At 49.7% G+C, this 24,162-nt stretch overlaps 2 protein-coding genes across 5 annotated transcripts in view; one reads left to right on the top strand and one right to left on the bottom strand.

Annotated features, from left to right (window-relative positions):
* The first annotated feature begins 693 nt into the window (after window positions 1-693).
* MRPL37 (mitochondrial ribosomal protein L37) lies at window positions 694-12,101 on the top strand. The gene is made up of 7 exons (XM_074265863.1): window positions 694-1,109; window positions 5,758-5,941; window positions 6,040-6,155; window positions 8,542-8,727; window positions 9,686-9,843; window positions 10,923-11,126; window positions 11,936-12,101. Exons 1-7 carry the CDS (start codon window positions 755-757, stop codon window positions 12,011-12,013), a joined length of 1,281 nt encoding a protein of 426 aa, XP_074121964.1. The 5' UTR covers window positions 694-754; the 3' UTR covers window positions 12,014-12,101.
* An 11,036-nt stretch (window positions 12,102-23,137) lies between these two features.
* Window positions 23,138-24,162, bottom strand: part of SSBP3 (single stranded DNA binding protein 3) — a 121,434-nt gene continuing 120,409 nt past the window's right edge. For all 4 annotated transcript variants that reach the window (XM_074265867.1, XM_074265865.1, XM_074265866.1 and 1 more), the window contains one exon: window positions 23,138-23,876. In XM_074265867.1, coding sequence (XP_074121968.1) covers window positions 23,847-23,876 — 30 coding nt within the window. In that variant the 3' untranslated portion in view covers window positions 23,138-23,846. The remainder of the gene's footprint in view (window positions 23,877-24,162) is intronic.

The raw sequence follows: 24,162 nt of genomic DNA, 5'->3' as shown, positions 1-24,162 counted from the left end.
CACATCCCTCTAATTATGTTGTCCTCTGGCCCGGAACACAACCAGCCGGCACTTATTAAGGGCCTCTTCCTGCGCCTGCTGCAGCCCTCCGGACGCCCCTTGCTGGGGACCACTCCGGGGTCTGACCCGCAAGGGCGGCCTGCACCCGAGCCTCAGTTTCCTTCCCTGTAAGTGAGAGGGACGCTCTCCAGACAACTTAGGAAGGCCCAGAACCCCGGGGCACTTCGGGAGTCGGGCCCGAGTCGCCCCCCAGGGGTGTCTGAATGCCGCCCCAGACTCCGGGACTCAGTTTCCCCTTCTGTGAGATGAGGGAGTGGCGTAGATGACCCCGGGGACACCTGGAAGCCCTGCTGCTTGGCTGGAAGGCTGCGCAGCGAAGGGTCAGGGTCCCCCGGGGAGCTCTCCGCTCGCGCTCTCAAGCAGGAACCATCCTCACTCCCCAGCCCCGCCCGTCCCGGCAATCCAACCCGGCCCACCCGGGGTTCCTCTCGTACCACCCGAAAATGCCGGGGCCGAAGCCCGCCCCCACTCACCTCCGTTCCGGGTCGCTCAGCCGAGCTCCGCCCCTTCAGTCCCGTGCAGTTCTTCGTCGACGCTCCCTTACCGGCTCGGATCTGGGATGGGGAGGGAGGAAGGAGAGCTGGGTTAGCGGCGATTGGCCGCAGCAGCCGCTTCTCCGCGACCCGAGGCTCCGCCCCGCCCCGCCTCAGCTGCGCGCGCAGCCTGCCTCCCGACGGGCTTTGCGGCGGGCACCATGGCGGCGGCCTTGTGTGCACGGCCGGTGGTTGGGACGCTGAGGGCAAGGGCAGTTCCGGGGGGCGGCCTGGGCCCGGGGGGCCCGCGGCGCAGCGCCTACAAATGGGGCGTGCGCTCCACGCGCAAGCCCGAGCCGCCGCCGCTGGACCGCGTGTACGAGATCCCGGGCGTGGAGCCCGTGACGTGGGCCGGCCTCCAGCACCGGCAGCCCGGTCTGGCCCGGCCGGTGTTCCCGCCGTGGGAGCGCGGCTGGGACGACCCGAGGCGGCCCCGGCCCGTCCCGCGAGACACCCACCCCCTGCGGCGCGACGAGGTCTGCCACGTGATGCACCAGCGCAGCCGCCTGCTCGAGGGTGAGTGGGGCAAGGGGAGGGGAGACTGAGGCTGAGGGGGAGGGGGCACGAAGGGGAAACTGAGGCAAGTGGAGGCGAGACTGAGGGGGAGGGGGGAAACTCGAGGGGAAGGGGAGTGGGAGGAGACAAGCTGAGGGGGTGGGGAGGGGGGCACGAAGGGGAAACTGAGGCTGGGGAGGAGCTTCCAGACCGTGTCCCGTGCCACGGAAGCCCCCTGGTCTCGGAGCAGCCCTCTGGTTTTCCAGCTTCCTTCTCAAAGTCACCCACTGTTTCTTAGTCCAAACTCCTCATATTACAGAGGGAGAAACTGAGGCCCAGAGGGTGGCGGAATGTCTGGGCTGCTCTTAAAGCTCATCCTCTGGCCCTGTCTGTGCCAAGGGTCTCCTGCTTCCCCGCCCCCCTCCGCCTCCTCCTCCTTTGCTGTCTGGCAGATGCCTCTGACCCCTCCTTCCCTGCTCTGTGACTCGATCTCCCTCTGTTTCAGATTCTGACTGAGGGAATCACAGGACCTCCTTGTCCTGGAGGCTGTGACGGAGAAAGGAGGTCCTCCCCATAAGGAAGGCACTTAGCACAGCACCTGGCGCCTCTCAGTGTCAGCTGTCGTTAACATTGTTATACAGCACCTCAAACAAAGCTGGGTCCATCTGTCGCCCCACCCCCTCACTCAGCTCATAACTGAAGTGTCACCGACCTGAGCCCCTCCCCAGTCTCTCCTGGTGCTGCTCCCATCCTGCTCGGGCACTTCACGCCTTGGGTATTGCAATGGCTGCTGGGGGATCCACCAGCCTCCATCCATCTCCTCTCAGAGTTATCTTCCGAACATGAGTCTGGCTGAGTCACCCACCCACCCTGGGCCCAGTGAGCTCCAGTGGCTCCTTGTTCCCTTCAGGATCCAATGTGAAATCTCCAGGGATTTGAAGCCCTCAATAACCTGCCCACTCCCTCACGTGTTCTTCATGCCAGTGGCACGCAGGACTCTCCCTCCCCGTCTTAGAGGCCCCCAGGCTCAGAGTGGTCTGCTCCCCCTTCTGTAGAAGCCTTTCCCCAGCTTTCTTCCTCCTGGCCCCTTTCCTCTGAGACCTGATCCTGGCTGCATCTTGTTTGTTTATGTTGTCTTTCTTGCCACCCGGGAGCTCCCTGGTAGCAGAGCCAGTTTTTCTTTTTCTCTGGATCTCTTGGGCTTAGCCAGACACATAGTAGGTGCTTAATAAACGCTGGTTGATTGACTGCAGACAAGGAAACTCATCACACAGCTGCTGGGGAGTGTATAAGTGTAAGTCATGAAACCTGGATGACGGGGGCCACTTTGTAGCTTTGGAATCGCCTTCTCTTCTGGTGCTGCCCTCAGCGGGTGCCAGTCTGTCCCCTCTGTCTAGGGTCCAAGTTCTTTCTCCAGCTCTGCCTATGTTCCTGCAGGGTTGCTGTGGCCTCCCTGATTGGTGTCCTTGACTCGAGGCTCCTCTGTGTTTGCCCTCCCCCCAGCTGCCAGCTTGCTGCCCCCGTCCCACATCTGAGATTTCTCTGGAAACTTTGCTGTTTGGTGTTCGTAGCCCATCCCCGTCCAGCTCCAGCTTACCTCCCGCTGGGGCCGTGCTGTGCAGCCAGTGTGACCGCTTGCTGGTTCTTGTACCCTCTGCTTGGTGTGTACCCTCTTTGAAACCTGGGGCTGGGCCAGGTAATTTCTTAGATGCCTTATAACTCTGGCGTACTGAGGTCGCAGGTGCGAAGGGTTTTCTGCAGGCAGAGGCCGGTGCCATCTGGGTCTTACATCCCAGCAACGACACGTAGGACTTTGGGCACATCTTTTAATGTCTCGGTGTCCCAGTGCTCCCTTAGGCTAGAATGGAGAGAAGGTGCTGAGCTGCATGAGGAAAATGAATGACCTCCCCTGAGAGTCACCCTGTAATGTATTAATGAAGTATCCAATCCAATGACTACTTCACAGGAAAAGGCTTTTTATGAGACAGCAAGGAGACATCATAGATCTGGGAGGGTGTTGGAGACTATCCAGGGTGACCTTTTATTTTGTAGCCAAGAAAACATTTCCAGAGTAGGGAAGCAGCTTACCCAGATTCCCATATATAATAAAGGCCATTTGACTCCAGAATCCAGTGTTCTTTGCACTGTGATTACCTTCTGCTATGATGAATGCCTCCGGGCCTCACTTTTCTCCTTTGGAAAATGAGGGACTTATGACCAAAGCTCATAAATTCTTGTTCTGCTCCTATGCTTCTAGGAGGTATTTAATACATGTTTCACATTGGCCTGACCTGGGCATTGTCATTAGCTTCCTTTCTCCCTCTGAAGTTCTCTACACACGGGAGAGGCCTGGACTGGGAGTCTCCAAGGTCCCTTTTACTTGGACATTCGGAGAATCCACAAGCCCAGGACCCTCCAATCTGCCTCTTCTGGTACCAGCCAATGGGCCTGGCTTTGGAGTCTGCCACGACTCACTGGATGCTGGGGAGTCAGTCAACTTCTCACTCCTGCCATTCATTTTTTACCCTGGAAAATAAAAGCGTTCAGATCTTTCCTGCATCTCTCAGAACCAGGCCGAGCAGTTGAGATGATGGGCCCAGTTCCATTGGGTGAGCAGGCAGAGGACAGAGAGCCAGGTGGTCTGCCCGCAGGAGAGCCTCGGGGACCTTGGAGAGTCTTGCTCTACTGCAATGGAAGGGGCTGTGATCCAGAGATAGGGAAAGACTGGCTCAGGGTCCCAGGGCAAAATGTTGGAACTGAGCTGGTTCCCAAACTGCTCTTTGTAGCAGCCAGAAGTCCCAAAGACGCTGCATGGTTTGGAAAGGTATTCTCTGCTCCCTGGGTTGTCTTCTTGGTCCTTCCCCAGAGGTCTGTCGGGAGTCAGGACTATAGGGCCCCTCCCCAAAAGTGGGCTGAAGAGGGAAAGGCTGTGGATGTCCAGGGAAAAAGCTTGGGGAGCCAACATGATTGGCGGTTGTTGGTCTGGAGAAGAGGATTGTGGCTGCAGTTCACAGGAACAAGAACTTTGGCTTTCTCCTTGGTCCCAGGGAGCAGACCTGAAATGCATAGGGAATTCCAGCGAGGAAAGTTCCAAATAAGGAAGCGCTTCCCGCAGAGGATGGTGCATAGTAGGTACAGAATAGATGCTGGACTTCCTATTGCCAGGTGTTCTGCTGGGAGAAGGAGCCCGTTAGTGGGGTGTTCCCTCTCACAGAAGGGGCCACTCTTCAACAGCATGAACTTCTAGGGACCTTGTAGAGGGCACTTCTCCTTCAGGACCTGGAGAGAAGCGATGGGGAAGCCCTGGGCTTGGGCTTCTGGTCATGTATGACCCAGATACGTCACCTTTCTTTGGGTCTCAGTTCTCCCTCTGTAAAAGGAAGGGCTCGCACTGACGGGCTCTTCCAGCTCTACCTCCTGGACCTCTGTAACAGCCTTTAATGTGACTGTGTGACTTTAAGGGGGAATGATTCCTAACTTCTTGGAGCTCCCGGTATTGAAACTTCATTTCACTGATGCAGATTGGCCTCTCATCCTGTACTTATTAGACTTTTCCATGGTCACCTACGTGTGTCAGTGGCTGAGCTTGAACCTAGGTGTTTTTGACTCCAGATTCAGGCCATTTCCCTACTGTGCTATATCACCTCTTTCACGGGGGAGGAAACCACAGGCAGCCATCTTGGTGTAGAAAGGATTCTTAGAGCTCACTGAAGCTGAACTCTTATCTACTTCAGGGGTTTGTGAGGAGGGGCCCCTGGGAACCGTGAGCCTCGTGGATGAGTTGGTTTGGAGGCAGAGGACATGGGTGTGAATGTTGCTGTGGTGGCGGCCACATTGCTTGGTGGGACTTTGGGAAGGCCTCTGAGAGAGGTGACTTAAACAAGCTCTTGGCTTCCAGGATATTCAGCCACACAGGGCACTGCCCGGCCTCCCCAAACCTCCCTGGTAGCAGTGGCTGGAGCTTCTTGTATAAGTCTAGGGCCTAATGGCTAAACCAGGCCTGTGACTCAGTGACTACCAGCAGTAATTCTGAATGTGATCGTTCATATTTTATAACACTCGGATGCTCTTGTTTGATCTGCATAGTATTGGGCACTCACCACAAGAAGTATCCATATTTGATGCATGAGGGAACAGGCCCAGGAAGGTAAAAAGAACATGCAAAGTCACTCGGTCTTCCCACTTGCTGCCAAGTTGATTTCAGAACTTTTGTCTTTAAGTTATGGTGCCTTCTCTCTGCCCTGAAAAGGAAGGGGTGCCTTCCAGCAGCGTTCTGTGCCACCCAGAGACAGGACCCTTCCTCTGATAATCGCCCTTCCAAAGCATCAAAGGCTCACTTTCAGCTCTCAATGTTTAATTCATGACTTGTCCCTGAGTCTGAGCAGCCCTGTGGCAGCTTTCTCCCTTTAATAAATGACCTGTTGTTAAAAATGACTGCCCAAGCTCTTCCAGTCAAGTCTTGAGCAGTGTGTGGGGAACATCTGGCCAGGGGCTGCTCATCCTCCCTCCCCTCAACTATTACAGGATTCCAGGAGAGCTAAATCTTGGGAATTGGGGGCTGTCATCTTGTTCCCCCTTCATAAGGAGCCCCTTAAACATCTGTAGACTTTTAAGGGGGAAAACAGCCCCTCCCATCCTAATTGTCTTTTTTGCTGACTTACTTCACTAGGTGTAAAGCAGGCCCTCTGGCTCACCAAATCGAAGTTAATAGAAGGCCTTCCAGAGAGGGTCCTCAGCCTGGCCGAAGCGCCGGCGAATCATATTGAGAACCAGGATGAGCAGGTCCAGAATGCCATCTGCCGAGCACGCCTGTGGCATTCCACCGAGGACGTCCCCAAGAGAGAGACATACTGGTAAGCTGCCAAGCACATTGTCCGGCTGCTCTCACGTCTTGAGAAGAGTGACCTTGTTGATACCACTCACCCATGTGTCTGTTGTTTCTCCCCTAAAGCCCCATCATTGTGGAAAATCTAATACAGCTGTGTAGGATGAAGATCTCCCAATATCCTGCTCTGACCAGGAGGATACAAGCCAAGGACTACATGCTGTCAACCTCGTGGCATCGAGGTCAGTGCTGGTGAGCACCCCTGTAAGCCCCTCAGCTCAAACACTGGCCTTGGAGCCTCCATCCCATCCTGCCTTCAGTTTATCTGTCTGGGAAATGGATCAGTGAGGACTTTGTATCTCATGGATTGTGTAGGAAGAGCATTCATTCAGTGAACTCTTTAATGACAAAGGCAGAACATCTGGATTCTGATCCCAGCACTGCTGCTCCCACCTCGTGGCACCTCGGCAGGTCACAGGGTTTTATGTGCCCTTCCAAAGGCCTCCGGGTGACTGTCACCCTCTTACAGCCTAAGTTCCCTGAGGGCTTTGTTTGGTGTTGGTGTCCCTAAGTACCTAACACTGTGCTTGGCTCTAATAAGTGCTTACTAAATGCTTGTTCATTCAGGGTGTCTTCCAGGCATGGCATTCATTCATTAATCAGCCCAGTCTTTCTTTCCTTCTCTAAACTCGATTAGGGCGAGGCAGTTGTGGGTGATTTGAACAGAGATGACTGGATCCCATGACCTTCTTGCTAGAGAAAACCTCTTGGCTGGAGCTCCCCAGCAGCCTCTGCTCAAAGGCATCGGACTGACAGAAAGCTTGGCGCCCTCAATCAATTAGAACCTCATTAAGTCGAGAAGAGCATAATAGCAAACATCAAATGTTGCCTCTAATTAAACTTCTCCATTCCCTGTAGTCACAGAGAAGGGATGTGTGGAGGATTGAATTAGAAACCACAGTGGTGTGGTCTGTGGGGAGGCCTGACTACCCAGGGTCACCAAAGGCCCAGGGACACTTATTGTCTTCTCCGGAAACAAGAAGTCACTGAATTATCTTGGAAGAGAGACTTCTGCTCCTGCCCTTGTATTTTACAGATGTGGAAACTGAGTCACAGAGTAGCAGAGGGACCCACAAGAAAACAAAACCGTTTTAGGAGGTGTGAAGTAGTCAGGGTGGTTTTTTTTAAAAAACCTTCTAGATTCCATCCCCATGAGCCTTCTGCCTTTCAGGGCCATGTCCTTGGGCAGGCCTGACTTTTCCCAGCATGGCTGCTCCTCTGTGGGAGTTCCCAGCAAAGCCTGTTTATGAGCCACATGAGACCATCTATCTCACTGCTGAGAGTCCAGAGCTTTCTCAGTTTATTAGGACACTGCATTTACTTGGCTTCCAATGACTTTTGGCTTTTTCCACTGCTCAGATCCACCCAAAAGGGCCCAGCTCTGGTGAGAGTCAGAGCCGGGTCTGAGACGCTGCCCAGACAGCGGCATTAGAGAGGCGCTCCAGTGAGGAGGTTGGCAGCTGCAGGGCCTATGCTCCCTTCCCCTAGGTAGGCCAGCGTTGGGCCCAGCTCTGAGGCCATGTTTTAGAAGTGATGCTGACGTCCTGGGGCATTTCCATAGGTGTCAGAACCACTTGTTAGGAGGAACCTGGATATTTAGACTAGGGGGGAAAAAAGAAAATTTAGAGCAAAGTGATTTTATTTTCTGGAGGTTGAAAGACTTTCTTGTGACAAAGAGATGGGGCTTAGAGTCCCCCGTTCCTGGGGGGTTGGCTGGAAATTACAGAGAGACCAGCTGAAGCTTAGATTCAGGGAGTGCTTCCCCCCAAGTGACCTTGGGAGCAGGGCATTGGTAGGAATGGGCTGTAGCAGGTGCCCACCGTCCTCTCAGGGCCAGGATCCTGGGATCTGGAAAAGGCAGCTTAACTGGAATAGGGACTTGGCCTCCCTGAGCTCTGGACACTGGAATTCATTCCCAGAAAACAAGGCTTTTATGTTGCTAAACTGTTATGTGAGGTCGCAGTGGGACACCAGGAGAGGGGTGAGCTTGGGATTTCCTGCCCTCGAGCTGTTTGCAGTTGGAGAAGTCCCAAGTGCTGGCTGGGTCCCTGATTTAAGCTTGTATCCTTTTCCCTGCTGGTGCAGGTACCAGCCTAGCCTGCCTTCATATCCTGCTCCAGGCTGGGCACTGAAGCCTTTTCTCAGAGTCTTCCAAATCCCTGCTCCTCAGCATTGCCTGTAGGTACCGCATTGGGCCGAGTGGTCTGCCAGACAAAAAGAGGCTTCTGGGCACAAGGGGTTCATCATGGGAGACTGGGGATTTAGAGTGAGAAGGGACCTCCCTCTCTCTTGTTTTTCAGATGAAGCAGCGGGCTCAAATGAAGAGATTTTCCCAAAGTCCTTTAGCTAGTTATGTCTAAAGTAGGTTTGGAACCCAGGTGTTGCTGGCTCCTATTCCATGTGGTCCAGGCCAGACAACCAGTGTCCACACTCTGGAGCTGGTGAATGCCAGCTGTCCTTGTGTGGATCTCCCTGCATGTCTGCCTCATTCTCCGTGCTTATTAAGGGCCTCAGGATTGCAAGGGCTGGTACAGCGATGTAGCTGTTTGCCTCTTTCTCTCCTTACAGAATCCGTTTTTCTTCAGATCCGTGGTCTTAATGGGACTCGTCTGAGTGCCAAGGATCCTTTGCTGCCAGTCGCTTCCCAGCAAGAGGTCCAGGCTACTGAGAGTCATGTTCTAGAGACCTTCTACCCCATCGCTCCAACCATTAATCTTCAGGAATGTGACATTTATGATGTGAAAGAAGACACAGGTTGGTAGAACTGTGGGGTGGCCACATGTGTACATGAAGGGCCCATTGGAGGCCAAGTGGAACGGTGAGCCGCTTCTCTCCTCCTGTTCTGCGTCTGTTCCTTTGTCCAGTTAGAAGTCTAGTAACTTTGGGAGGGTGCGACCTGGGGTTGTGCCAGAACTATACCAGGGAAGGCTTGGGGGAAGGAAGAATGGGGTGGCAGGGGAGGGTGCAACCAAGCTGGCATCTTGTCACTTGCAAAAGAGCTGTTTTTTCCCTCCTGGAAGCCAAGATTTTGAGTGGGTACAGTAGATCCAGACTGGTATAAACAAGGCCATTGGGTAGGCTGTACCTCCTGCTCTGGCCCCCATTAGGATTTTCCCATCCTTCTTCCTCATTCAGTAGAAGTAGTAGGTCGAGAATGGCCCTGTGCTGTCTCTGACTCCAGGTGCCAGGGATTCTTTTTCTCAGACAAATCCCTAATTAGACCCACACTTTTGATTTTGTTGTCATTCTTTGGAGGTGTGCATGGCACGGTGAGCTGAAATGGGGCCTCCCTCTGACACATCCTGGCCATGGGGCATCAGGGATTTCTCTAAGACTTTGGGGCTCTGGGCAGGCTGCTCCTGTGGCTCAGTGGTGAGAACTGCTCATCCCCTATGCACCCCCAGAGAGGAATCTGAGGCCTGGAGGCTTTTACCTCTGCTCCCAAGTGGCCATTTCAACACTTCATTTGTTCCTCATCCTTTTCTCTTTTCACCAGCTATCTCAGTGCTCAGATGATTGTAGAAGTGATCTACAGTCACCAGCATTTTCTCCCCCTGTCGTGTGACTGAACTGTGCTGTGGATCGAGGTTGGGGCTGAGGATGTGAGGGGAAGGGGCGCATGGTCTCTGATCAGTCCAGCCTCGGTTCTGTGGTCTGCTTGGCTCGATGCCTCGGTCACCCACCCCAGCCTTCCGTGGTTTCCATGTTCTAGGTTTCCACGAAGGCTACCCTTACCGCCATCCGCACACTGTGTACTTCATGGAGTCAGCCAACAGTCGCCGGGCCCGATTTTATCCCGAGCAGCTCCGAGCCAAGATGATCATGTTCGCCTTTGGCAATGCCTTGGCTCAGGCCAGGACTCTGTATGGGGTACGTGCTGTCGTGTTATCTTCCCTGGCTCTGTTGGCTAAGGAAGCTCCTGTCAGCAAAGTGGGACACACACTTTGGGTAACAGGGTGACAATCAGTGGGGAGGAAGATGACCCTTCCCCCCCTTTGTGCATACAATATACTTAGGAATGTGTCGTTAAGCAGTGACTGAGGAAGCAGGTGCCCCAAAGGCTCAAATTGCCAAAGTCTTCGGAGCAGGCCGGCCCTTCTCACTGAAGCCTGGCCCACAGAGAGGCTAAGGCACTGAAAGGGGGCAACCCTGGGGCCTTTCAGCTTGTGGTGCTGCTGCCACGCAGAGTGCTTAACCTTGCTGTGCTTCCCTAGACCCAAAGCTTTGTCCCCAAATCTCCTGTGGTTTTGGGTGGTTTCCTTGAGGAAGGTGGGTTTTATAGACCGGTTGAGTGAGGTTAAGCCCTGGTTCTGTCTGTCTGGAGCTAGGTTGAAGACCTGCAATGTAGGGTGTTCACTTAACAGTGCTCTCTGGAGACCCTGATGCTGGGGAAATGGCTCTTTTTGGGCACCTTTGGTTGCCAGCCAGGGCAGACTCTTGGATGCATTCCCAGCTCAGCTGGATCCTTTACTGGGCTCATTGCCTTCAGTCCCCAGCCCTTTGTCAGATGCTCCAGGAGGCTGCAAAGACAAATGGTCAAGGAGCAAGGCACTGTCAGCCCCTGGGAGGAGTTCTGGGGCTCTCCTCTGCCCCTGCCTTTCCCTTCCAGCCTTCTCCCCTTCCCCCCTCCCCCCAGAACCAAAGCAGCCCTTTCCTGGGAAGTCCCTTCTGGGCTGGGTTGTGGCCAGTGTGGTGCTATTGCCAGATGGAGCAGCAGGCTGGTGGAGCAGGGAGCAGGCGTTTTGAACTGCGGGGCAAGAGTATCAGCTGGACAAAGTGCAAGCTGGAACCGGTCGGGGCTGGTCGGCCACCTCCCTGCTCCTCCGCAGTTGCCAGAAGAGCTAGCCATTGATTAAATGGAAGGGCCCTTTGTGGAACCAGGCTGAAGCCGCCTGCCCTTGCCATGCACCCAGCATAATGCCCAAGGTGCCGCTTGTCCCTCTCCTCAGGACGAGGCCCGAGTGCTGGAACAGCCCATTGTGGTGCAGAGCATCGGCACAGATGGCCGCGTCTTCCAGTTCGTGGTGTTCCAGCTGAACACGACAGATCTGGCTTCCAGCGATGGGGTCAAGAATCTCGTCTGGGTGGATTCTGACCAGCTTCTCTATCAGCATTTCCGATGTCTTCCAGTCATTAAAAAGAAAGTCGTCGTGGTAAGTATGAAGCCAAGCCTTCCCCTATTGTCAGGTGCATGCTGGTGTGCACTGTGGAAAGGGGAAGGGGGAGTCTTGCACTTGGGCCACTTTCTACAGCTCAGTTTACCTCCTCTCTGAAATGGGGGCAGCTCCCAGAGCTGAGCCGAGACTGGTGAGGGGAGGGCTTGGTGCAACATAAATGATGAGGCGAGGATCCTTCGCCTTCCTGAAGCCAGCATCGCCCACCCGCCTTAGCAGCTTTAGCCTGTTCACAAGTCACACTGATAGACCTGAAATAAACCTCAAAGGTCACTCAGTCCAACCCCTTATCAGAAAGAGGAAACATGGGGACAGCTAGGTGGTGCAGTGGATAGAACACCAGCCCTGAAGTCAGAAGGACCTGAGTTCAAATATGGCCTCAGACACTTCCTGGCTGTGTGACCCTGAGCAAGTTACTTAACCCAAATTGCTTCAGGGGGAAAAAAAAGAAATGTGAGGATTTGAATCCAGGGGCATCTCTAGGCCTAGGTGTACACCCTGCTAGGGAGCTCAGTGAGAAGAAGAAAGCAAGTGGAGCCTTTTCACATGGGAGAATGAGCATGCTTCCAGGCTGCAGCTGAAGGCTTGCAGATGAAAGGTTCCCATGTGAAAGCCTCAAGGGCATTTCAGAGATGTGTCTGGGTTGGCCCCAGCCCCTCTTCCTCCTGAGCAGAGACACCAGCATTCAAAAAGAGCTCTTTTTCCAGCCCTGGGAAGCCGACCTTTGTTTTTAATTATATCCATTAAATGGGGGAGAGCAGAAAAGTGATTCTGTGTATTCTCTCTAGGAACCTGTTGGAATTGTTGATTATCAACCTGCAACTTTCAGGAAGTTTTTAGCCATGTACTTACATGGCGCAGCCTGAACTCCGGCCCTTGGACTGCCCCAAGACCTTGGTGGGTCCCGTCTGGACCCCTTCTCCTGGATGACAATAAAGTGCTATTTATATCCTTGAGCTTGTCAGTAATTTGAGGGGGTTTTCAAGGCCATTGCAATGAGTGAGAGAGTGGCCTAGTCCTTTTTTGGAAGTTGCCTTAGCTTGGACTGACCAGTCCATTGTCCATCAGGAAATGTGTCCACGCATGGCAAAGGGCAAGCTGAACCTTCTGGGAGAGCAGTGAGGGGGCTGGAAAAGTCCTCACTGGGGGGCAGCCACTGGTGAAGCCATATGACCCTGGACAAGTCATTGGCCCCATTGAACATTATCATATTCTTCCACTGTAGAGTGATAATGGTCAGTACCTGGCTTGTGAGGTCTGCAAAGTTACCGCTTAAAGCACCATGGGAATAGAAGGAACTTCTTAACCAATAAAATGGGGGTGATAGCTTGAGTGCTGCAGGGAGGTTCAGTGGTTATGGAGAGAGAAAGAGCTAAAGAATTTTGTGCATCTAAAGTGGGACCGAAGTGGCAGCTGTTATGACTGTATAAATGAGTTAAATGAGAAGTTGTGGAGCGAGTCAGAACTGTACCTGAGCCTCGGACGTGAGAGTTGTTTAATCCCCTAAGCCCAGAAAGAGAGGACTGCTTGAACCCGCCCAGCTATGAGAGAAGAAAAACAGCATTGGAACCCAAATCCTTTGACTCCCAATCTTGGGTTCTCCCCAGTGTGGTGTTGCTTTGAGGATTAGCAGAGACTGAAAGCTCACACATCATGAGGGACCGCATGAATGAGTCCCTGTCCCCTGTGTCCCCCCAGCAAGGGCAATGCTCTAGTGTTCGGGCAAAGCTCAATGCTGTTAGCATTTGCTCCCAGGTCTCATGGGTGGGTGCGGGAGCCGGTGGCCACTGCTAAAGAACAAGAGGATTTCCTCTTTGGGGCCTTTTCAGCTGCAGTGCTGCCTGCTTATGTCAGCACTTCTGGAGCCACGGGAGGGCTTCTGTGTGGCCTTTGTAGCATTTGTAGCATTTCGGTAAGAATTCTGTCCAGGTTGAAACTGGGTGTGATTATAAGTTGTTAGCTGAGGGGTGAATTTTTTTAAAAAACAAAAATGAACTTTTTTTATTGTGTTTCTAATATTGTTTAAAAAAGAAAACTTGCCCAAGGCCTGTGGGCCGTGTGTGCGTGTGCGTGTGCGTGTGTGTGTGTGTGTGTGCGTGTGTGTGTATGTACTAGCTCAGGCCTGAGCCAGGGAGCCTTTAACTTTATTGCTTTTTCCTGGCTGAGAGCCAGAGGAAGCCAGGGTACCATCCAGGCAGCTATAAACAATCAGGGTGAGCCTTTGTTCCTCTGGAAAGAGCAGCCGGGAAAATTCTAGACATAACATCCTCCATGCCTTCTTTCACGTGCCATCCTGTCTGAACTTGCTTGTATTGGTCTTTTTTCCTTCTTTGAAAAGCATTTCAGAGACAGGCCTCTGGCTCACTGAGCTCCAGGACACCGGCCTTCCTTTCTCATAGTCTGGGTTGTGATGTTATGTTTCTCTAAAATGTAATCCTTCTCTTGGGGGCAGGTTTCCTGGGTGCTTCTGGGGTCAATCTTGGCTTCAGTTCAGTTCCAATAATCACCTCAAATGCAACCAGCAGTTAAAATCTGGATCCTTTATTGTATCCTTCAAATATTGTGTCTTCCAAAATCTTGTCTCCTTCACTTGGGGCTCAGCTAGCTTTCTTAGAGGCCTCTCTCTCTCCATAGTTCCCCGATGAGCTCTTGTCAGAATGTCTCCAGCCAGCTTCAGCCTCTAGCTCCCCGAATCCAAAGCCTCCAGCCAGCACAAAGGTTGAATCTCAAATGACTTCTGTTCCCTTATATCCTCCCAGAGAATGGGCTTGTGGGAGCTCCTTAAAAGTATGCTCTCTTAAAGCTGTGAATCTCATGTGTGGACCAATGAGCGAAATCCTTTAAAGATGTGAACTAAGTGCGTAAGTACCTTGTAAGAATCCTAACACTGGATAGGTCTGACTGTGTCACCCCTGACCCGCATTCAGTCAGCTCCACTGGCCCCCTCTCCCTCCAGCTTCAGAGGGCCGTCATCTCCAGTCATCCAGATTTGTATATCAGAAGGTTCTGGAGGAGAAAGGGAGATGTTGCATAGGTGAAACTGATTAGAGAAGCTGAAAAGGTGAAACTGACCAGAGATGCTGCAGAGATGAAATCCAGAGGACTTGACAGCAGCTTGGATGTGAGGGAGTGAAAGGATGCGAGAGAGTCCAAAGATGTGAGCCTGCAGGCCTGGGAATATAATGGTTCCCTTGATGATACCATGGAAGTTTGGAGGAGGAAAGGGTCTAAGGGGAAACAAAGTGAATTCAATTTTGGACATGTTGGGTTTGTGCCTCTCCACCTCCCTCTCCCTCTTCTCTCTTTCCCTCCTCTCATCATTAGGAGTAGTATTTATACAGAGCTTTAAGAGTCTCAAATCTCTTTGGGATATATAGCAAGTAAATGATTAGAGTAGGATTAAATTCAGGTCATCTGACTCCCCTCTCCCTCTCTTCTCCTTTCCTTTCTCTCTCTACTCTCTCTGTCTCTCTTCATCTCTATCTCGTTGACACTCGTATATATACACTCACTTCCTTTCTCCCCTTCTCTCCACTCAGCTCTTCCCCATACTCTCCAGCTTACTCAAAAGTCCAGAATACGCAGTGATGGCTCTGAAGCCCAGAAACTTAGGTCCCACTTTTTAGGACAATTTTAGGACTGAGGGTACGGGATCAGTGCCCCAAACAGACCAGAGAAAAATAAGTGCTGAGCTTTCAGTGGGGAATACTTAGGCTTGAGACAATTGCTAATGTATGCTCCGTTAGCAAATCATTTCACTTCTTTGAGGTTTAGTTTCCATAACAGCAACAAGCTCACAGGCTTAGTGAGACACTCAGATGAGATTATGGAGGAAAGTGTTTTGCAGATCTTGAAATAATATCTAAATGGAAGTTGTGATGATGGTTATTCAAAGATCTGTGATTTCATCATTTTTGGTGGCCTAATGGTACTGTGAATAGACCTGATCTGGAGTCAGGTAGACCTGAATTCCAGTCCTACCCCACTCATTTACTTGCCATATATCCCAAAGGGGTTTGAGACTTTTTTTTAAAAAATTAATTTTATAATTATAACATTTTTGACAGTACATATGCATAGGTAATTTTTTACAACATTATCCTTTGCACTCACTTCTGTTCTGAATTTTCCTTTCCTTCCCTCCACCCCCTCCCCTAGATGGGGTATTCCCATACATATTAAATAGGTTATAGCATATCCTAGATACAATATATGTGTGCAGAACCGAATTTTGTTGTTGTTTTTGTTGTTGTTGCAAAGGAAGAATTGGATTCGGAAGGTTAAAAAATAACCTGGGAAGAAAAACAAAAAATGCAAACAGTTTACACTCATTTCCCAGTGTTCCTTCTCTGGGTGTAGCTGATTCTGTCCATCATTGATCAATTGGAACTGGATTAACTCTTCTCTATGTTGAAGACATCCACTTCCATCAGAATACATCCCCATACAATATTGTTGTTGAAGTGTATAGTGATCTTTTGGTTCTGCTCATTTCACTCAGCATCAGTTGATGTAAGTCTCTCCAAGCCTCTCTGTATTCCTCCTGCTGGTCATTTCTTACAGAACAATAATATTCCATAACCTTCATATACCATAATTTGGGGTTTGAGATGCTTAAAGCTCTGTATAAACGTTACCCTTAATGATGTGATTACATCCCACATCAATGCAGAGCAATCTCAGTCCTTTCTTAATGGTCTTGGAGAGAGCTGTTACAGATAAAAATTTAATTGCCTGAAGCTAAACTTTTGTTGGCATAAAAGGCTGGGAATGGAGAAGGGGAAAGGAATTAGCATTTATATAGCACCTACCAAGCATCCAGGGCCATCTCCAATCATCTTGATCCATATCTTGTCACTGGACCCAAATGGCTCCAGAGGAGAAAATGAGGCAGATGACTGCACAGCCCTTCCTCACTTCAGTCCAATGCATTTGCGAGTCATGGCATCATCTCCTTGATGTGTTGATCCTCTGAGAATGGAGGACAAAGACCCTTCCACTAAGCACCCACTTCTAACAAAAATACCCCTCTAAAATAAGGAAGCATAATCCAGAAAAACAGATTTCCACACTTAGCCTGCAGCTAAGTTTATGAACTCTTTGTCAGGATGCTTCCTGGGTTCATGATTTAGGAATACATTGACTAGAGTTCTCACGTCTTTGCAGGTTCTTTCTCTATAATGTCATTTTAGAATTCTTTTATAAATGTCCTGGTTCTGCTCAATTCTGTCTTCATCTGTTCATAGAGGTCTTCCCAATTTTCTCTGGAGTACTCCTTTTTGTCATTTGATGTAGTAATATTCCCATAATATATCATAACATGTTTATCCATTTCCCAGTTGGAGGGTGAAACCTTAGTTTCTAAGTTTTGGCAACTACAAAAAAGAGCAGTTATAACATTTTTATACATATAAAAATCTTTATTTGATCTCTTTGGGGATGTGGACCTAATAGTAATATAGCTAGGTCAAAAGATATTTACACAGTATAGTAGATTTTGGAGTATAGTTCCAAATAGTTTTCCATAATAGCAGGACTAATAGTGCAGAAATCGTCTCATTTTCCAGAAACTTGAGTCAACGTTTGTCATGCTCCTTTTTTGCTAGTCTGATGGATGTGAAGTAGAAGATCCAAAATTGCTTTCACTTATATTTCTCTAATTGTTGATTTTGACCACTTGAAAAAAAAAAGATTATTTAATATTTTCCTTTCCCTCAATTACATATAAAAGGAATTTTTAATGTTTGTTTTAATGTTTATTTTGAGTTCCAAATTCTTTCTCTTTTGCTCCATGCTCACTGAGAAGACAAGCAATTTGAAATGTGCAAAGCACATTTTTACATTAATCATGTTGTGAAGAAAAACAGACCAAGAAAAAAAATAAGCTTAAAATATTCTTTGATCTATATTCAGAATCCATCAGTTCTTTCTTTAGCTAGAGATGGGTAGCATTTTTTATCATTAGTACTTTGGAACTGTCTTAGATCATTGTATTTCTGGGAATACCTAAGTACGATATCACTGCTGTTGTGTACAGTGTTTTCCCGATTCTGTTCATTTTACTTTGCATCAATTCATATAAGTCTTTCTAGGCTTTTCTGAGAGCATTCTATAGAGCACATTTTTTTTTTTGAGATGTTAATAACTTAGATGTGATCCTTTTAAAGACTGTTCATATCCTTTATCCATTTATTCAGAATGTTTTTTTGTTTTATAAATTTGAAACATTTTCTTTTATATCTTGGAATGAGATTTTTGTCAGAGAAACAAACTGCAAAGAATTTCCCCCATTACTTTTCTTTTCTACTTAAAACTACATCAAATTTGTTTGTACAAAACCTTTTCAATTTAACCTAATCAAAATTGTCCATTTTCTTTTTTGTTAACCTCTTTATCATTTGCTTAGTCATGGATTCTTCCCCTATCCAAAGATCAGAAAGATTATTTCTTTCTTCCTCTAATTCATTTGTAATTCAACCTTTTATATTTGGGTCATATATTCACTAGGAGCTTATTATTTTGGTATGTGGTGGGAGGTGTTGGTCTAAAGCTAATTTCTTTTGGTTTTATCTTAACTGCTTTCTAGTTTCCCAGTAGTTTTTGTTTCCAAGTAACTTTGGTCTTTGATTTTACTTACCATTATGCTACTGTTGCTCCTTGTTTCTGTATGCTCTGCAACTAATGTTTCACTGATTGAATGTCTTTTTAATCAGTTTCAAAAGTGGCTTTAATAATTACTGCTTTGTAGTACATTTTGAGGTCTGGTACCAATAGCCTCTCCTCTCTCTCCATTTCCTCCTTTGTCCATTATTACTCTTGAGATTCTCAAGTAGTTGGGGCTTTTCTTGACCTCTTCCCTAACCCAGCCTGATTTTGTGCTCATCCTTCTACCCATCCCCCAAGAACTTTTCTTATATGTTTTGTATTTACATGTTGGTATAATTATTGTTTCTTACTGGTGAAATGTCAACTCCTTGAGGGCAGGGACTGTTTAATTTGTTTTGTGTTCCCAATAATATTTGTTGAATTGAATAGAGCCAAACAAATACTCTTCTGTTGATAGTATATGGTTGTCAGCTGTGGAACACCGTGACCATCAAGGAACCAAAGGTGCAGATAAACCAGAGCTCAAAAGATCAGTGATGTATAATGTGTGAACAGGCTGCCATGGGGGACTGAGGGTGATGTGGCTTGAGATACATCGTCGGGACCAGGATGGAGGTGGGCCGGCTGGTCAGGGATTGACAGCAGAGGGGCACGGACGGGCAATCCCAAGGTTACGCCAATCTCTGTGTGCTCTCAAAAGGATCGGGAGGAGGCCTTCGGTGCATTGGATGGGTTTTGTATTAAGGATTATGGGAGAAAGGCACAAAGTATCCTCCATGAAAAGGTAGAGACCACTTATCACATTTGCTCCTGGAAGAAGTTACACATCCATTCACTTCCAATCAATTCATACCAATAGAGTAGTTTAAATTCCCTGGTACTAGAGGTGAATAAAATGGCCATGTCTCTAGGCTGACTTCCCACAGGTGTGTATAAGCTGAGGAAACAACATTGGCTCAGGAGACAGAGAGCAGGGATTTGTGAAGATGCTGACCCTCTTGAGTCACCCTTGACTTTCTTGGGACTCAGTTTCCTCACCTGTAAAATGAGCTGGTTGATGAGATGGCCTGTTCTAGTTCTAAGCTTATCCTCCTACTGGGAGTCCTACTGAGGGCAGGAACAGTATCATTCTCCCGGTGACCGCACATAGTAGGTATTTAACAGAAGTTGTCTGAATTGAATTTTTGCTCTTTTAAGACTTAATGGAGTATTTTCCCCACAACACCATCTTTGAGGCATGGGGAGCTTGATTAAATTCCCTTGATGACCCACTAATAAGTCCATTTCACAATTCTGCATCTGCCTGGTCCTCTGCCCTATCTTGGCCTGAGGACCCTGTCCCTAAACAAGGACAATGAGGGAGGCTGGGCCTGGGTGCCAGGGCACAAATCTGACCAGGTCACTCTCCTGCTCAGAAGACCTCAGTGCCTCCCTATCACTCTTGGGCTCCCTTCTCAGCCTGGCATTTTCTGACCCTCCCTAATCAATGACTTCTGGTCTGGACATTGCTTTGGTTGAGTCCAGGATTAAATGTAAAGCTTTTCTTCAGAGCTCTTGCCCCCTTTCCTGTCCCCTTGCACTCTGCACAGAAGCTGGCCTCCTGCTACTCCTGCCTCTTGAGACTCCTCAGTGGTTCCTGGACTTGGAATCCTCTTCCTCCCTCCCTCTTCCTTGGGCCTCTCGGCTTTCTTCCAAGCCTCTCCTGTGCTTTCCCTCTGAGGCCGCCTTCCACCCACCCTGCTTAGAGCTCCTTAATGGTGTCTCCCCAGTAGAGTGGAAGCTCTTGGTGGGCAGGGATGGGCTGTGGGTTTTTATTTTTTATTGGGTCATTCTTTACATCCTGAGGACTTAGCACAGTGCCTGGCACATGGAAGCAACTAATAACTGTTCCCTGTCTGGACTGAATTTGGCTGTGTGCTTTGGGAAGAGCAGCCGGGGGCAGGTTCCTCTCCTAGTTTCCCATGAGAACCCGGGGCCTTTCCTGGGAAACCAGGTGTCCAGAGAGGCCTCCAGGGGTCTGGCAGACCCCCAAGCCCAGGGGCCCCAGAATCACCGAGGGGCCCCCTCGGTCACCTAGCACCTGACCCCCTGGAGAGGCCCTGGTATCTCAGGAATGTTCCAGGAAATGAAATATTCCCCCATGGAGGCAAAGCTGAGCCCGAAAAAAAAGATACTTATTTCTCTTTTCCAAGTTCTGGACGTGCTGTGGGCGAAGTGATAAACAGGAAGGCGGGACAGAGCGGGTCAGTGCATGAGGATGTGGGCCTGAGCCAGGGGCCGCCGTGGCTCCACTCAGGACGAGGTGCTTGTCCTCCTGCCACTGGACAGATGTTCCAGGGGGAAGGATGGGCAAGGGAGTGGTGGAAGCCCCAACTTGTGGCTTTGGGTGATTTCCAAGCTATAAGAGCTCCCCTTGGACACTTAAACCCTGACCCATCCATCCTGCACTGTCAGGCCCCAAGCAACATCTTGTCCCCTCGCCCAGGCTGGGCCTTGAACACCTGCTCTCACTCCTGCCTCCCTCCCTTTACTCACACCGCTCCCCCTGCCTGGAATCCCCTCCTCATTTCTCTCCCTCTGTTCAAAAAAGCTAAGTCATCCTTCAAGTCCTGTCTCCTCCAGGAAGCACTTCCTGATTGCTTTCAACCAAATGGATCTCTACTTTCTCTGACCTCTTCGGCACTTTTTGATATGTAGCATGGGGTCAGCTGATGTGTTGGGGTTAGAACTGGGATCCAAAAGGATGGCAGAAAAATAAAATGATGAGTCAGGCCTGACAAATATTTAATGGGAAGAAACACATTTACATTTAAGGGACATATTTTTGATGGGAGTATATTTAATGGAAATGTTTCTGATATATGTTAATGGGAATACATATAATCATATTTTATGTGAGATATCCAATATCCTATACTTAATTTAATTAATGGAAGTATTTCTATAATGGGAATAGTCATATTTTAGTGAGATATTTAATATCCTATATTTAATTTATTTAATGGGAGTATATTTAATGGAAATTTTAATATATAAATTAATGGAAATAAAAATAATCATTTTATGTGAGAGTTAATATACAATATTTATTTAATGAGAATATTTATTGGGAGTAAATTATATATTTAATGAGAATAAATATAATCACAGGACTACAAAATGTTAGATCTGGAAGAAGCCACAGAACATACCCTGTCAGATCTGGAAGGGGCCTGTTCTGGGCCGGGCAGGGCAGCCCAGTGATTCAGGCTCAGGGTGGAAATGCTGTGAGACACTTGTAGACCACAAACCATAACACAAAAGGCATTGCTGGTAAGATGAAAAAGGACGGGGTTCATGATTAAAATAAAATAAAACCCAGCCGATCAGTCAGAAAGGCCTTGAGCAGGACATCGAGAATCCTGCTCAAACCTCCTCCACCAGCTAGGGAAAGAAACAGGGAGGGAGGAAAAGAGAAAGGGGGAGGGAGGAAAAGACAGACAGAAAAGAGGGAAGGAGGAAAAGACAAGAGAGATAGAGACAGAAAGGAGGGAGAGAGGGAAGAAAAGACAAATGGAGACAGAAAAGAGGGAGGGAGGAAAAAGCAGAGAGAGATCTTCCAGGAATGAGGAGCCGATGGTTCCTCCATCCTCTGCCATGGGCAAACCACAGCTGAGTCCCGGACTGACCTCCATCAGCCAGAGAACACCTGGGGTGAAGGTCCTGACTTGGGGGCCACCCAGGATCTATTTTCAGGTGTCTGTGGGGGGAGTAGACACAGTGCTGGCCCTTTACCACTGCCCTTGTGATATGGCTAAGGCCTGGGATCTCACGGTCTCTGCTTGCTCATCTTCAAACTAGGGGAGCTGAGCTCAGTGATCTCTAAGCCCCTCTTTTGGGTCTAAACTGTAGTAACAGGGGTGTTATATAATTTTAGTAATATAGGAGTGTTATAGAACTCTGTAGTAACATGGGATGCTAGATAACCGTAGCAACATAGTGTTATGTAACTCTAGTAACAATGTAGCATCATGGGATACTATATAACTATGTAGTAACAATGTGGTAACACAGGAGTTATATAGCAATATAGGGGAGCTATGTAACTATCTAGTAACAATGTAGCATCATACAGGTGTTATATAGCCACGGAGTAACAATGGAGTAAGACAGGAGTGCTACATAGCTGCAGTAACGGAGGTGTCACATAACTCTGTAGTGGCCATGCAGTAACCCAGAAGCTCTCTAGCTCTGTAGTAACACAGGAGCGCCACAGTACTCCGTAGTACTATATGGAATGACGCAGTTGTGCCGGACTCAGCAGCAGCCTCTGGGGACCCACTCTGGTGAACAGCTCCCGGGCCCGCTTGGGTGTCAGGCTGGAAGCGCCAGCACAGAGTTGTATTTGCTCAGATTACTGTGGGCTGGCAGGGGTGGGGAGGTCCACAGGGACCAGGTTGCCATTAGGTTTTCAGCAGCACAGGCTGGGGAGGGAGCAGGGGACCTGGGATCCAAGGTCCACACCGAGCAAATCATTCAAAAGGATCTGACGTTCCGACTGGCGGCAGCGGCAGGGCCACCCTCTCCGCTCCCCCTTTCCTTCCCTGCTCACAAAAGGTACCATTCACCTACGAGGGAAAACTGCCCCCAGATCCGAAGTGGGTCCCGGACTTTAGGGACAGTTACCCGCTCTAAGCTACAAGGCGTGGGGGGCCCTTACCCCCACCCACCGCTAATAAAGCTTCCCCATTATCCACAAAGGGGTCTTCCTTCATCCCAGGGGTTCAGAAAACAAAGACTGAGGATGCTGGGAAGGAAGGAGAGGTCAGGAAAGTGGAGAGTCGCTGCTATCCCAGGGGACCTCAATGGGAGGTCAGGGGCGGGGTTCCTTCCAGTGGAAAGTGTCATCAGTCACTTATACTGCAGCTTCCAGGTCCCTACCCATGATTATGGGCAAGTCACACACCCCCCCTCCGCCCCATCCAGTTCCAGTGATGTGGGTTCCAAGGACAGGGTCAGAACCAGAGGCCTGGTGACCACCCAGCCCAACAACCAGAGGTCCAGGCAGCCCCCCTATGGCGGGAATTGGGTACGGACCCTCTCCTCCTACTACATATGGCAGCTACCTGCCAAGAACTCCGCCCCTGGGTCGGTCCAAGAGAATTTGGACATCACTGGGGGCACGCGGTCTTCCCATGGAGAACACAGTGAGATGAGTCTGGGGGGAGGTGGAGCAGACGCACCCTGCCTCCACCCTGACTGGGCATGTGGGGAGCGCGAGTGTGTGTGCGTGTGTGTCCGTGGGGGTGCGGCGCCCACAGCCGGACTCAGACAGCAGAGGCCCCCGCTTCAGACGCCCGGCCCGGCCCCGCCTTAGAAGAAGAGGCCTTCTCGGAGGACGCGCGGATTGTAAACTGTCCAGTTTATTATTAGGTCTTTAAATGGCTACAACAGACACCGGGAGGTTTCATATCTAGACTAGCTTTCCCGCCAGAGGGTCACAGCACAAACATACAACAGGGCTGGGTTTTTTTTTTCCTTTTTTTTGTCTTTTTTCTGCCTTTTTTTTTTAAAAGAAGAAAGCAAAGAGGTTGATGGGGGTGGGGGAGGGGGGTTGCTAGAAGCTTCCGTTTTTATTTCCCCAAAAACAACGAAACAAACAAACAAACGAGAAAAAAAAAAACAAAAACAAAAACAAAAAACCCCGATAAACAGAAAACGAGAGAAAACGAAAAGTGTCACGTACATACAAGGCCCTCCGCGGAGGGGGAGGGACGGGGAGGGGGGCCTGCTCCGCATCTTGAAATATATTCTCATTTTCTTTTAAGTCTTGTCCTTCATGTTTTATGGAATAAAAAGTTCAGCCTTTTTATTGCATGAAACTAAAACTGGGGAGGGGCTGAGGAGGCAGAAGGGGGAGGGGAGGTGGAGAGGGGGAGGGGAGGCCCCCCCACATCTCCTGGCCAGTAAAGTAACACCTCTCTTCTTCTTGCATAATTTCTGGAATCTTCCACTCGCCAAGGCCGGGTCGGCATCCCGGAGAAGAGGAGGAGGGGGGAGGAGGGGGAAGGAAGGAGGGAGAGAAGAGGAGGAGGAGGAGGAGGGAGGGGGAAATCACACGCTCATCGTCATGCTGGGGGAATACTGCAGGAAAAAACAGAGAGCCCAGGCTGAAATGGCCGCTGATCCCCAGGAACCCACCTCCCTCAGGTCGTGACCCCAGCCCCCCTAGAAATAGCTGGACCCTCCCTTCAGTAAGGAGGAAGGGGATGAGGCCGCCAGAAGAAAGAAGAGCTGAGACCAAAGGCCCAGATCCCCACACCCCGAGGCTGGGACCCAAGACCTGAAACCTGTGGCCTGGACCCGCGGGCCTGGATGGTGGAACCCGGCTGCTGACACCCCCTTCTAGGCTGACAGGGGGGGTGGGCAG

The sequence above is a fragment of the Sminthopsis crassicaudata genome, chromosome 4, assembly GCF_048593235.1.
Source record: "Sminthopsis crassicaudata isolate SCR6 chromosome 4, ASM4859323v1, whole genome shotgun sequence".
Taxonomy (NCBI): Eukaryota; Metazoa; Chordata; class Mammalia; order Dasyuromorphia; family Dasyuridae; genus Sminthopsis; species Sminthopsis crassicaudata.
The sequence above is the reverse complement of the archived record's forward strand: the minus strand, read 5'-3'. Positions and strand labels throughout refer to the sequence as shown.